This window comes from Thamnophis sirtalis, unplaced genomic scaffold (assembly GCF_051295495.1).
Source record: "Thamnophis sirtalis isolate CommonGarterSnake01/CBP01778 unplaced genomic scaffold, rThaSir2_p1.2 scaffold_1, whole genome shotgun sequence".
NCBI classification, from domain to species: Eukaryota; Metazoa; Chordata; class Lepidosauria; order Squamata; family Natricidae; genus Thamnophis; species Thamnophis sirtalis.
The window spans coordinates 170,074,685-170,089,639 of record NW_028261381.1 but is presented as its reverse complement, the minus strand read 5'-3'; the positions used below and the strand labels follow the sequence as shown (position 1 = coordinate 170,089,639).

The 14,955-nt window shown below is 45.0% G+C and overlaps 1 protein-coding gene across 1 annotated transcript in view; it reads left to right on the top strand.

Moving 5' to 3' along the window:
• The window catches only part of LOC106551954 (calcium/calmodulin-dependent protein kinase type IV), a 61,468-nt gene extending 53,019 nt beyond the window's left edge, over positions 1 to 8,449 (top strand). The window contains 4 exon segments of the mRNA XM_087703247.1: positions 2,474 to 2,600; positions 3,406 to 3,558; positions 7,704 to 7,953; positions 7,956 to 8,449. Of these exon segments, the coding sequence (XP_087559373.1) occupies positions 2,474 to 2,600; positions 3,406 to 3,558; positions 7,704 to 7,953; positions 7,956 to 7,999 (574 nt within the window). The 3' untranslated portion in view covers positions 8,000 to 8,449.
• Positions 8,450 to 14,955: the final 6,506 nt, after the last annotated feature.

Genomic DNA, 14,955 nt, shown 5'->3' with positions numbered 1-14,955 from the left:
CTGAGATGCCCTAAGGGTCACCTCCTTCGGCTAAGAATCGATAGCCCAATAAGAACATTTCTGGAAAAATGCTGTGTGGTTCTCCAGTGCCGTGAAGTTAGGGGCATTGAGGCCAGCAGGAAATGTTTCTCAGTAATGAGAAGCTAGATTAACCTCTGTCTCATTTCGGAAGCATATTAAATCAAAGCTCTTCCAGAAGTCTTTTAAAATGTAGCTTATTGAAGGAACGCCTGTCTGTCTTTATGTTATTGGGAGTTATCATTTTTTTGTAATTCGGTTATCGTGGATCACTCGTGTGTCTATATTTTGACTTCTACTTTGCTGAGAGTTGTTTAATCGGTTCCACCACAAAACCGCGCTCGACTAAAGCGCGCCCAACTAAACCGCGCCGCTGACATCATCAACAGAGCGACAAAAGCGCGGAGACAGAAGCACGCTGCAAACCCTAAACCTAAAATTAACCCCGAAACCTAAACCTAACCCCCCTAAACCTAATCCTAAACCTAACCCTAAACCTAACCCTTAACCTAACCCTAAACCTAACCCTAAACCTAACCCTTAACCTAACCCTAAACCTAAACCTAAACCTAAACCTAACCCTAACCCTTAACCTAACCCTTAACCTAACCCTAAACCTAACCCTAAACCTAATCCTAACCCTTAACCTAACCCTAAACCTAAACCTAAACCTAACCCTAACCCTAAACCTAAACCTAATCCTAACCCTTAACCTAACCCTTAACCTAACCCTAACCCTAAACCTAAACCTAACCCTAACCCTTAACCTAACCCTAAACCTAACCGTAAACCTAAACCTAATCCTAACCCTTAACCTAATCCTAAACCTAACCCTAACCCTTAACCTAACCCTAAACCTAACCCTAAACCTAACCCTAAACCTAACCCTAAACCTAACCCTTACCTTAAGTTGAATCGGCTTGCTTTCAAAGCGCTATTTAAAGCGTCCTTCTTTCTCCGCGCTGGCTGTTGTCGCTCTGTTGATGACGTCAGTGACATGGTTTAATCGGGCGCGGCTTAGTCGAGCGCGGTTTTGACAGGTCACGGTTTAATCACAGTCCCATCGGCTAAAACACAAACAAACCCTTAACACTGTAAAGTGGTCCTCATTTAATGACCATTTGAAGTTACAATGGCACTAAAAAAAGTGACTTATGACCATTTTTTAAAAAAGAAAATTATTTTATTCTGATTCAAACATCATCTTCCAGGAAACAGTGTCGTCTGAATACAAATATTTTGTGCAAATATTTTATACAATAACAATTAAAATTTACAGCCATATCTATTCTTAACTTAATACTAATATATACCATACCTAATACTATAACAATCCTCTTCTTCACTTATTTAACTTTGTTAAAAGCATTTTCTCTGTTTCACTCCTCTGCTTTTTTCCACTTTTCATATTTATGCTCTAACCATTGATAAAATAATCTCCATATGTTTTAATAATCAGATTGTTGCTTCTCTTTAATTTCAAGTGTTAACCTATTCATTTCTGCACATTCTAATATTTTCCTAATCACATTCTTCATCCATAGGGATATCTTCATTTTTTCCAACTTTGTGCAAATACAATCCTTACATTACCATTTTCCACAGTTGCGACCTTTGCGGCATCCCCACGGTCGCATGATCCAAATTCAGATGCTTGGCAACTGTTTCCCACTTACGACCGTTGTTATATCCCAAGGTCATGTGACCCCCCCTTTTGTGACCTTCTGGCCAGCAAAGTCAATGGGGAAGACAGGTTCACTTAACAACCGGATTACTAGCTGATCAACTTAACAACCGAGGCAAGAAAATGGGGAAAACCTCATATAACAAATGTCTCATTTAACAACAGAAATGTTGGGCTCAATTGTGGTCGCAGGTTGAGGACTACTCGTATATTTAGGGCAGGGTATGCTAAAAAAAAAGTCTTAGTTTTACTTTGCAACATAAATGCAGGCCCTACAGTGCCTCAGTGATGAGGTGGGAGAAGGAAGCAGTGAACAGAAAGGCGGAAAGGAAAACCCAGCTAATTAAGCCCCTCCCACATTAATTGATTGATTGATTCAGTTTTAAGGCTGCCTGACTCAGTAGCAACTCAGCATGACTAACAAATAAAAAGCAAAAGAAAATGAAATACATTAAGAAGAAGAAGAAGAAAAAAGAAAGATAGCTAAACCCCCAGGTAACCAATTTCAGGTAATGCTCGACTTATGACCATAAATGAGGCCAGCGGTCACCAGGAGCCTTTGGAGTTCTAGTCCCATTTTAGGCATGAAAGCCAGCAGGATGACTTTCTCTCAACCTAACCCATCTCCCAGGGTTGTTGTGGTGGAGAAAATAGGAAGAGGAAGGCGCATTGGATATGGTCACCACATTATTTGTAAAAATAATCAAGGCAGAATGTAAATAAATAAGTCCCCAAATTATAGGCATCTGTTTCTTCCATTTTTTCCCCTAGGCTATGTGGCTTTGAACCCTTCTTTGACCCAAGAGGAGATCAGTATATGTACAGCCGAATCCTAAATTGTGACTACGAGTTTGTCTCCCCTTGGTGGGATGAAGTGTCCCTCAATGCCAAGGACCTGGTGAGTTCCTGTATTTTGAGCACTGCCCTGATGGATGATTGACCCCTGTCTGCAACTGCTTGTTCTGGCATCCATTAAGGAGCTCTGGTGGCACAGTGGTTAAAGTGTGCAGTATTGCAGGCTAACTCTGGCCATAACCTGGAGTTCGATCCTAATGGGGCTCAAAGTTGACTATGTCAACTCATAAAGTTGCCATGGTGAGGAAAGGGGGGAGCTCATTCCATGCATACTTTCAGCCAGAGTCGGATCTCAGATTACTATAGCAAGCTTGTGAGGCATGCACCTCATTGGAGAATGTGATTTATGACACAGACTGAGGGGAGGGAAAAAACGGGCAAAGTTCAGCCATAATAAAAATGAGGTTAGATCTCACTGCAAAGGGGTATTGAGGAAATAGGGTTCCTAATAAATGACTAGATTTCTTTTAAAACTTGGCTCGAGGCTCATGAATTAATTGGTGCAACTTTCGGAAACCTGACAGATTCAGCCTTCCATCTTTCCAAACCCAGTAAAATGAGGATCCTGATTGTTGGGGACAATATGTAAATAATGATCTACATCAGAGGTGGGAACTACGCCCCCTTGACAGAAGGGCTCTGTAGCAAGTCTCTTCCTCTGGAGCAAGTGGGACAGGACAGTCCAATGGGGTGAGATGGTTCCTGGAACTATGCCGTAAAGGATATTTGCATCCGTTATCATTTGTTAAATGTATTTGCCGCCTATCTCACCATGGGGCTACTCTAGGTAGGTCCCACATGATATGACACTGGAGTTGTCACAGTAGATCTCCCTCTGGCCTTTGTAGGTGCAAAAGCTGATTGTCCTGGATCCTCAGAAGAGGCTAACAGTTCTTCAAGCCCTAGAGCACCCTTGGGTGACGGGCAAAACTGCTAAATTTGCTCACATGGACAGCACCCAGAAGAAACTGCAAGAGTTTAATGCAAGGAGGAAATTAAAGGTAAGATTCTGCGTATCCTGTGCACCTGTCTGGGGCCTGGGGGCGGGGGCAGGGAACTAGGGGCCCAATCTCAGTGGCAGAGGTTCAGAGTCAGGGTGCAAGGCAAGCCACCCAAAAGTAGCATAGGACAGGTGCCTATGGGGGCAGGTCAAAATCCAATACAGGTGGGCCTTGACTTATAACCATTCGATCAAAGTTATGATGGACCTACTTTGGGCTACTTACTGTACAACCGGAATTCAAAGTTCTGAGAATCACACACACACACACACACACATGGTCACATAACAATTTCAAACCCTTGGCAACACGGCCACTTTTACGGCGGTTTGCAGCGTCCCGTGGTCATGTGACTGCCTTTGATGACGGTTTTGTCGTAAACCAGCACTTGCTTTCAACAAAACCACGTCCACCATAATTGATTCGCTTAGCAACCACTGCAAAAAAGATCATGAAATCGGATCAGACATGGGACCGACCCATTTTACAACTGTCCCAACTTACCATCATACAGGATCAGAACGATGGTTCCTTTCCCTTATTCTTCCCTTTTGCAGGGAGGGTGATTTTTAAACCCGGGGATGGCTATCTCTGGTGTAAATAGAGTGCCTGAAATTTCCCTTTTGTGCAGAAAATGTGAAGTGTATGATTCTTCTGAGACATAAACACCTGCTGCCAATGGCTGGCTGTGGTGGATGGGCTCTCTTGCACCTGAAGTCTTAACAATGCCTGGCATATGTTTGTAACAGTGATCCAATTGCAGCTATTATTTCTCTTTTTCACATCTTTGTTCCATTGGCACTCGGCCACCTGGGTTTAGCATTAGACAACACGGTGCCCGTGAGAATTAATTAATATAATTAATTAAAATAAATGTATGCAAGCAGTCCTCAGTGACCAACAGTAATTGGAACCAGGAACTCCATTGCTAAGCAATGCAATCATAAAGCATGATATCATGTTACCATGCCGACTTATGGTGGCAATTCCGGCACTCCCAGTGCTGTTGTTAGGTAAATCCCATACAGAGCCAGCGTCCCATGGGATATGGCCTTGAGGGAGGAGGGGAAGAGATGCTGTCTAGGAAACAATCAGATAAAAGAGGGGGGAGCCCTCAGTTGCTTAATGGTCAGGGAAAGAACTTAGGCAGTCCTCGCCCTAATTGAGCAGGCTGCTAAAAGTGACAGCGGGAGGTTTATAATTGCAAGATTAATATAGCAATGTAACCTTACAATTAAGTAGAACTAGCTCACATTTCCTGGTCTGGCTTACCTGGAAGGACTGGCATCAATTTTGCAAGTCTGAAAATATCCATTAGGATGGGTCATCCCTAACTTTATTTTCCTGACCATTAAGCCCCTTCTTGTCTGATCATTCGCTAAACAGCATCCCTTCCCCTCGTGCCTCAAGATCATTCCCATGAATCATCATTCACAGTCACACTACTGACATTTTCAACCTCCTGTTGGCTTCTTGTTCTGACCGAGGCTTCCCCGAGAGCATGAAGCAAACTCCTTGCCCCGACAAAAACCCCTTTTATTAATTTGCTGTAAATCCTGCTCATTCACGTCCATCAAAGTCTTTCAAGGGAGGATTTACAGTCACAGACCTTATCTGGCTTGGAGAGCTGACAGGCCGATATCTGCAAAACCTGGCAAGGAGTCTGGGAGAGTCAGGAACCAATTAAGCGAACTAATTGTCTCCTGAAAACTCCCCTCCCCTTTTGCTCCTCTTTTATTTCCTCTGGGAGGGGGACATTCATCGTCCACCTGTGGCCTTACTCCCAAGTCGATTCCTGTTCTTTAGCTGTTCCCTTCATCTGGCAACTCTGCGCATGCGCACACTGGAAACAAACTCCAGCTGTTCGTGTGCCTCCCTGATGTCTGACTGGGAAGGCAGCTGATAACTGTCAGACGGCCCTGGCCCCCTCTCTGCCTCCGACACAGAGCCCTCATCAGAACCTTCCCCAGACTCCAGGACTGGCCCAGGTTCCTCCCCAACATCCTTACTGTCCAAATCTGTTTGCCAGCTCCACTGACTGCTGATAGGCCACAACACCTCTCCAATGTTTGTCAGAAGCTGGCAGGGAAGGCTGCAGACGGTGATCACGTGACTGCGGGATGTCATAATTGTGACATTTGCCAAGCCAGTTGCCGAGCGTCCACAAACAATGAAGATGTGACCATGGGGATGCTGCAATGACCACAACTAGGAGGACCTCTTATCCCTCATTCAGCACCATCATAACTAAAGTTTAAATAGTTGCTGAATGGATGCTGAGTAATTGCTGAGTGGCCTGTGCTGTCCTGCATCTCATAGGGCCAATTCTGAGTGGCTAGCATAGAATTAAAATTCGGTCAAAACAACCAGTTATTTATTTATTTAATTTATAGGCTTCTTTTGTTATTTTTGCAAACAACTTAAAAGTGGCAAAAATATCTAATATAGTTATAGTTATAGTTTTATTGATTTGTATGCCGCCCACTCCCGAAGGACTCCGGGCGGCTTACAATAAAACAAGGGAAGGGGAATAATACACAAACAACATTAAAATATACAACAGTCACAATCTCCGGGGGGCTGGATATTTCGAGAGCCCCCCGGCCTGCTGGAGCAGCCAGGACTTAGTGGCTTTGCGGAAGGCCGGGAGGGTAGTAAGGGTCTGGATCTCCACGGGGAGATCGTTCCAGAGGGCTGGCGCTGCAACAGAGAAGGCTCTCCCCCGGGAGTCGCCAGCCGACATTGGCTGGCAGATGGAATCCGGAGGAGACCTAACCTGTGTGATCGAATCGGTCTATGGTCTAATATGACTTCTTCCTGTTATTTTCTCCACAACAACCCTGTGAGGAAGGTTGGGCTGAGAGAAAGTGGCTGGCCTAAAGTCCCCCAGCCAGCTTTCATGCCTAAGGGGGGGACTCACAGTCTCCCAGTTGCTAGCCTGGTGCCTTAACCAGTAGACCAAACTGCAAATAATAATAAACATATATAAACAGGGCCAGTGAAGGAGACTAACATTCTGTTGTGGCCTGCTGGCTGCCTGCCCGTCCAGCAGCCGAATCAGAGGAGGAGGAGGAGGAGGAGGAGGAGGAGGAGGAGGAGGAGGAGGAGGTGGTGGTGGTGTGGGAGTCAGGGTCAGCATCAAGGCAACCTGAGAGCTCCGAGCAGGAAGAGGGAATGGAGCTGGCAGAGAGAGAGAGAGACAGAGGCAGAGCCTGGGCCATCTGTCAGCCCGCAGATGGAGAGTCAGCAGCCCCCAGGTCTGCAGGTGGCTGATGAGGAAGAGGAGGAACAGTTGGGTCTGGTGCAGGGGTGGGTTCCTGCCAGTTCTATAGAAGAGGTTCACAAATCTACAGTGCCGTCTAGAACCGGTTCCCGCTCTCTCCCCCCGCCCGTCCGCACATCATCAAGATAAAGAGTGAGAGGAGGAATTCTGGGAGTTGAAGTCCACAAGTCTTAAAGCTGTCAAGTTTGAACACCCCTGGGTTTTTTTTTCTAAAGGCTTAGGGGTGCGAGGGTCTTGTAACTTGACATCTTTAAGACTTGCGTGCTTCAATGCCAGAGTTCCTACCCAACATTTTGGTTGCTAAGCAAGAGCGTTGTTAGGTGAGTTTCACCACATTTTACAAGTTGGCCGCGCCCACCCAGTCACATGGCTGGCAAGCCACCCCCACCTGGTCACATGGCTGACAAGCCACTCCCACAAAGCAGGCCACACCTACAGAAGAGGTTCTAAAACTTTTTGAAACCCACTACTAGTCTGGTGCCTGACATGCAGATGCACAGAAGGCAGAGGAGAGGAGAGCAGTGGAAATCCGTGGGCCGATTCTTGGGAAGGAAGATCCACTGATGCTAGGGAAGCTCCATCCTAGCTCTGGGGATAAAAGGCAGGGGGCGAAGATGAATGGATGTAGCAGACAACTATTCATCTTCCGGCCAGACAGATTTGTTAGCCTGCAGTCAGAGAGAAACTTATTGCCGGCACTCCTAATTAAAGGAATCTTTGAGTTAACTTCAGAAGGCTTGTTTGGGAAGCTGGGTCAGAACACAGTCACTGCCAACCGCATCCTTTTACGGCTCCTTTAAAATAATAACATGTGCATTCAAACCAATGTCACTCTTTGTCATGTCATGTCTAATACACACAGGCCGCCGTGAAAGCAGTGGTGGCATCCAGCCGCCTTGGCAACCACAGCCACCACGAGGGATGCAGAAATGAGCGCCATCAGGATGCTACCACAGAGGACAGCGCAGCTCCCTCGGCAGAGAGTGGCCTCTTCCTCCAAGAAGAGAACCTTTACGAGGAGAAGAAGGTGGAGGCTGACACAGAAGAAGCCGTGACCATAAACAGCCCCTTAGCCAAGGTCGAGAAGCTGGAAGGTTTCCAGAACGAGAGTCCCGAACCCCGGTGATGATACTTAACGGTTCCGGCTGCAACACTTAACCCTACGGCACACCAGTGCATTGCTCTTGCCGCCAACTCAAGGGGTATATGAAGTCTTATCGCCACCGCCGATAGACCAAATTCGAACAATGACCATCAAAGGCCACCAGCCAGATTGAGAGAGCAATTCAGATGGAGGAGGACCGAAAGCTAGTTGAACTTATGAGAAAGTGCTACAGGGACATCATCTTCTACAACCTGGCCTCTTCTGGTTATGTGCGATTCCTGCTCCTATCATCTTCATCCGGGGATGATGGGAGCTATTGATCCAATTTTTTGGGAGAGCACCACACTGGGGAAGGCATTAAGGATTGGCAACGCTGCGGGGGCTGAAGAGCCGTTTATCTTGTTTTGCAGAGAAATCCATGTTCTTGAATACCCTTGGTGTGTGTGTGTGTGTGTGTGTGTGTGTGTACGCACACACGCAAGTATGCATATAAGCATACAACAAAAGGATAAGAATATATGCATTTGTATGGGAGCCAGGTAGCTTAAAAATGTTTTTAAGCTACACACACACAGACAAACACAACAGAAATTGGTGTGTATGTGTGTTTGTCTTTGTACACACAAGCATACAACAAAAGGATAAGAATGTATGCATTTGTATGGGAGCCAGACAGCTTAGAAATCAGATGTGTGTGTGTGTGTGTATATATATGTGTGTATCAGGGGTGGGTTCCACAAATCTACCGTGCCATTTAGAACCGGTTCCAGCTCCCTCCCCCCCGCCCGTCCGCACATCATCAAGATGAAGAGCGAGAGGAGGAATTCTGGGAGTTGAAGTCCACAAGTCTTAAAGCTGTCAAGTCTGAACACCCCTGGGGGTTTTTTTCTAAAGGGTTAGGGGTGCAAGGGTGTTGTAATTTGACAGCTTTAAGACTTGCGTGCCTCAAATGCCAGAGTTTCTGAGCCAACATTTTGGTTGCTAAGCAAGAGCGTTGTTAAGTGAGTTTCACTACATTTTACTAGTTGGTCACGCCCACCCAGTCACATGACTGCCAAGCCACTCCCGCCCAGTCACATGGCCAGCAAGCCACTCCCACCCGGTCACATGGCCAGCAAGTCACTCCCACAAAGCAGGCCACACCTACAGAAGAGCTTCTAAAAAAATTTGAAACCCACCACTGGTGTGTATGTGTATAAAAATTGGATGAAATACATACATATATATATATGTAATAAAATCTATAAAATCTAATATATATATATATATATATATATATATATATATAGATAGATAGATAGATAGATAGATAGATAGATAGATAGATAGATAGATAGATAGATAGATATGCACACATACATACATACATACACACACACATACACACACACACACACACACACACATGCATACATACATATGTATGTGCGTATAATATCTTCCCATTTTTATTGTATAAATATCCTTGGTGGCTCCCTAGAAGGCAAAACTATCAAAAGACAGCAGGTTTATTTCTTTTGTATTTGAAATCCCATAGTAATAATTCAGGGAGAAGCCGGGGGTGCGGGGGGGGGGGGGAGAAGTTTCCTTCTATTGCAACGTAAGATCCTTTTAACTGCAGGCGCCATCTTTGAATCTGAGGCCTTCTACACTCGGAGTATCAGCTCTAAACCACTGCCATCTTTCCATTCAACAAATACCTTTGAAGCATAAGGTGCTTCTCTACCCATTCAGTGATTTTTTTCCAACTGTTTTATAAGCCAGGTGGAATACATTTAAGGAACAGCTGCCTCCTGATGCAACCTCCAGCCAACAAAATAGGTGCCGCCATTGTTGCTTCTCTATAAATTATTCTCTTGCTGGTAGGGCCAAAATTTTGCCTCCTTCCAAGAGCACGGAACTGCAGCAAAATTAGAGAAAAGTGATTTTTCCATACAAAATAGCTCTGGACTTGTCTCTACTCTGCAGAGTGCATTTAAACTATATGACCTTCACAGGATCAAAATTTGGTCCCACCTTTTCTGGCGACCTTGAAGCAGGGATCTCACCAAATATCTCACCGGGGGGCGGGGGGATATGCTTCACCGCTTCCCCCAAAATAAGAATATTTTGATTCTGCCAGAGTATGATCCAGTGTCATCCACTTTGCGTCGTTATTCCAGAAAGAATGGCCCTTACTCGTCTGAACATTATGTGTATATTATGGCCCCCAGCTCTTAAAAAAGAAAATGTCTGTCTTAGAGTGACTCGGCTAGTTTCTTGCCTAAAGCAGAACTAGAACTCCCAGTCTCCTAGTTCTAAGCTGATGCATCCAACTACTTACGCCACGCAGGCGCTCCACTGTAACTTTAACTCCTTAAACTAAGTCTTGCCTTATAGACTTAATTTGTAGAGCGAGTATTTGCCGCTTTTAGGGATTTGAAGAATGCTTTCCAATCTGTTCTTGTCCAGACTATCTTCTCCAAGCTCAAGATGCACCTTTTTTCCCCTCAACTGTTCCTTACAGGCCCTATTTCTATACTTTATCCCGATTTCCTTTGCCTTCCACTTGATCTGGGGCTGCCACAAAGACGTGGGGTGTGGAACGTATTCTCCAAAGCCCCTGAAGGCAGGACAAGAATCAACAAACTGATCAAGGAGAGAACCAACCTAGAACCGAGGAGAAATTTCCGTCTCGGTGAGAACAATTAATCAGTGGGACGTCCTGCCACCAGAAATTGTGGGTGCTTCAACACTGGAGGTTTTTAAGCAGATTGGACAATTATTTATCTGGAATGGCGTAAGGTTTCCTGCCAGAGCAGGGGATTGGACTAGAAGACCCCCAAGGTCCCTTCTAAGTCTGTTATTCTCTTCCAATTTGCTACGTCCTTCTTAAAATATCTCACCCCAAAATGGACTCAAGTTTTGGACATGATTTTTCTGACAAAGTGTGCAGAGCACCTGAGAAAGAGGGCCATCAGAAGGGTATTCATCACCTCAAAGAACTTAAAATCTAAGGATCAACAATGCTGGTTTGATAGAAGCAAAGGGCCGAAGTGATCAGTGATATTTTTGTTTGCTTGGTATGTGGGGCCAAGAGCAATCGGAACCTGCCGCTTTAACTGGAAGAACTGAATTGAGTTTGGGGACACAGATAGTTTTCTTCTCCACTGCTCTGCAGAAAACATGTATTTATTCTCCTTGCCATTTACTTTTAAACAGTTTACGTATTTGAGCAGCAAACAAAACAGAACGAGATTGGTTGAGAGTCTCTGCAGTAAGTACTGTGGTCATTTCCAAACAACGTTGAGTTCTGCTTCTGCAAAAGTCAGAAATGGCAGAACAAGGTTATTGTCTCGCTAGACACCACAATTTTGCAAAAAGCATTTTAAAAATTGAGATGTATATGGCAAAACACCAGGACATCAAACCTTTACTGGGGCTAATGGGGCGGCCTTCTGACTTCCTAAGAGGCACCTTGTCCCACATCTGGAAGTATCGTGCGGTCACAAGTAACCACATCAGCCCCAAATCTCCCCCAAAACAGGTAGCTGGGGATATATAGCCCAAGTGTTGAGAGGGGCTCTGGTGACCGATGATTGGCTCCAACTGCATAAGGAAGAACTTTAACGAAGAGGCGATTTGGCGTGGATGGGGAAGTAGATTGTATGTGATGGCGAGCCGGCAAACTCCGGTGCTGTAATGCAACCACGACACTAAGACCTGTTGGGCATTTTGAATTTGTTAAAACTCCCCATGAACCGCCAGTTGTGGTGGCCCCTCACGAAAAGAGACATGGAGTGTTATGTGCCCAGTTGCCCGGTTGACACAGTGACACTTTGAGAAGCAGGCTGGTGTTTCTTTCTCCCACCTACCCTCAGAAATAAGTGTGTTGGAAATATTCTTGTTAAATTGCAACTCATTCAGAATTAATTTGCTGGCATGAAAAACATCTGTGATTTAACCGATCAGTGAAGCTCCACTCTGGATGACGATTTCCTTCGGTGCCACAATACGAACTGGCGGGGGCCATATTTCGTTTTGAACGTTGCCTCAGTTTCTAATAATAAGCACTAACACAATATTTTCGATTGAAATATTGCCAGAAATTCAAGGGCTAGGCTCTAGTTCGAGTCCGTCGCTTAACATTGGACTTAATTTCAAACACGGACATGAGACAGCTATCCAGAACTTAGAGGATGGAAAAACAGTTTCTGTTCTCCCCCCCCCCCTCCGCAAAAAAACCCAAACAGCTAAAGAGAGACTGTGATGCTGCCATCAATCTTGCAATATTTATCCACGTTACGTTGCTGGGATGAACTGGAGAATCCTGGAAAGCAACCTACATTTTACGATACTCAGTTACACTGTAAGCAGATAGATGTATGAATGGGAAGCTAACTGGAAGGTGGGTAGAAGGGGGGGGGGGCACCCAATAAGTGTATTGATTGAACTTAATTTATGTCCAGATTGTTACCTAGGATGCTATAAGAAATGTGATATATTGAACAAGGTAAAATATTAGATTGGATCCAGGGAACTTTATTACAGGTAGACCTCAACTTATGACCACAGTTGAGATCAGGCTAAGCAATGTCTTTGTTAAGTGAGCCGTGCCCAATTTATAACCTTTTTTTGGCCATGGTCATTAAGTAAGTCACATGGCTATTAAGCAAATCCAGCTTCCGCCATTGACTTGGCTTGTTGGAAGACCCCTGAGAAGATTGCACATGGCAATGTAAAATACATGGCAGTTTTTTCTGAATTTTGACCATGTGACTGCAGGTATGCAACAATGGTCGTGAGGAGCAGTCTTAAGTAGTTTTTTTTCATTGCCATCATAATTTTGAATGGTTCTTAAAGGAATGGTCATAACTTGAGGACTGCCTGTACTTTCCCTCCAGCTCAAGGCTAACTTAGTGAGATTATTAGGCTAGGCATTCTCACCAGTACCACTGCACAAGTTTTTTTTTTTTTTTAACTTAGGTTACGACTGGAAGAAAAGTGTGGCACAAATGTCGTAAATGAAAGATTTTACATGCTACTTTCATGGGTTGATAAAAGGTTGGGGAACTATACATCTCTGAAAAATTGTATGCTTCCTACGAAGACCATAATCCTAAAGGGCTTGTGAATACAATTACGTTTTCAATTAACCAAGATACTGTTTTGTGTTGCGTGTTAAAAATAAATACATTAATCCAAGAAACTCGTTGGGATTAAAATTGTGGAAGTGATTTAAGGACACCAAGGTGGGTTTGTGTTGTGCTTTTTATTAAGATTGTTTTTGTTGTTAAGTTGCTTCTTTTGGGAGTAGACATAGCTGGGAGTGTCGGGTTAACCTGGATAAAAATGCTTCTGATCCAGCTTAGGGATGCAAGGAGGTTCAGATCCAACTACTGCACACCAGTTCACACCTGGGTGTTTTTGTTTAATGACAGGAGAGCACATCAAACTGTTTTCTTTTAAACTGCTTAGTCTCTATCTGCCAGACTCGATTTCATTGAGGGCCGCATCAGGATTGTGTTTGACCTTGGGGGGACTGGGATGGGTGTGGATGGGGTGGGCTTGGCTAACGACATCATTCGTGTTGGGGGCGCCTGTGGTGGCATGAGCACTCTGCCAGCAAAAATGGGCTCCTGAGCTCCGTTTTTGGCTGTGACGGCCTCCGGTAACCCTCTGCCAGAGAAAACAGCCACCTGCCCCTCCCGAGCTCTGTTTTTGCTGGCAGAGGGTTGCAGGAGGCCATTGCAGCCAAAAACGAGCTCAGGAGCCCATTTTCACTGGCAAAGGCACTGCGGGCTGGTCTTTCGCTGTTTCCAGGGCAGTCCGGTGGGCCAGATCTAAGCACCCTGCAGGTTAGATCTGGCTCCCGGGCCTTGAGTTTGACACCCATGCTCTAAAGGTAGTCCCTGACTTACAACAGTTCGTTTAGTGACTGTCCAAAGTTACAACGGCACTGAAGACTTAAGCCAAAATTCTTCATAGGCAGTAAGCCCTATTCAGTATAGTTCCTTTGTATTCCTAAAGAGATAATCCTGAATTTATAACCATAATTGAAACTAGACTTTCTATTGCCAAGCGAGTCAGTTGTTAAGTGAGTCGCACCTGATTTTGTCAATTTTTTTGCTACACCTGTTAAACAAATTACTGCTGTTATTAAATGAATCACAGTCATTAAGTGAATCTGGCTTCCTCATTGACTCAGAAGTTGTCCAAAGGTGATCACATGACCCTGGGACTCTGCAACCATCATAAATATGAGTCAGTTGCCAAGGATATGAATGCTGATCATATATGACCATCAGGATGCTGCAATGGTCGTTAAGTGTGAAAATGACCACCCTTTTTTCAGTGCGGTTGTAACTTCCAACGGTCACTAAATGAACTCGCTTCCTACAACTTGCAAAAATATTAAAGTTATCACGGTGTGCATTGCAGCCACTACACTTTTAACTGTGATTTCATTGTGTTGCATTGTATCCTAACCCAAAATTCGCTCTTGAGAAAAATTTTAAAAAAAAGGAAAGTTGGGGGGGGGGGAATCTGGTAGGGCGGGAATAAAGCGGGTGTGATGGATGCAGCGTCCATTCAGGAGGTAACGCATAACCAAAGGTCTTCTGTGATTGGCTGCTTTGTCTCGAGCCGCCTCCGCAAAGAGCTGTGTCTCGCGCAAAGCTCGGGAGGGCCTGCGGTCGTTAGAGAAGCGAAGGGAGGGCAAAATTGAATCCGAGATTGACATTTCGTTTTCCATTCTGATTGGTGGTAAGGAAGGAGAAGGACAACCCTCAGATCGGATTGACTTGTCCCGCTCGGTTACCAAACGCGCATTTTCGTCCCCTTAAATGAGCCACGTGCTGCGTCTACCGCTAGCCCCGCCCCTTGCGTTGTATCTGAGTTGCTATCGGGGCTTTTGAGGGAGGGGGGGAAAGAGAAGAGGAAAATCAATCCTTCGAAGCGATTGGCCCTTGCTCTAATGAGCGGGCGGAGACTCCAGTAGCAAATGAGGAAAGGGCGGAAGAATCCGGAA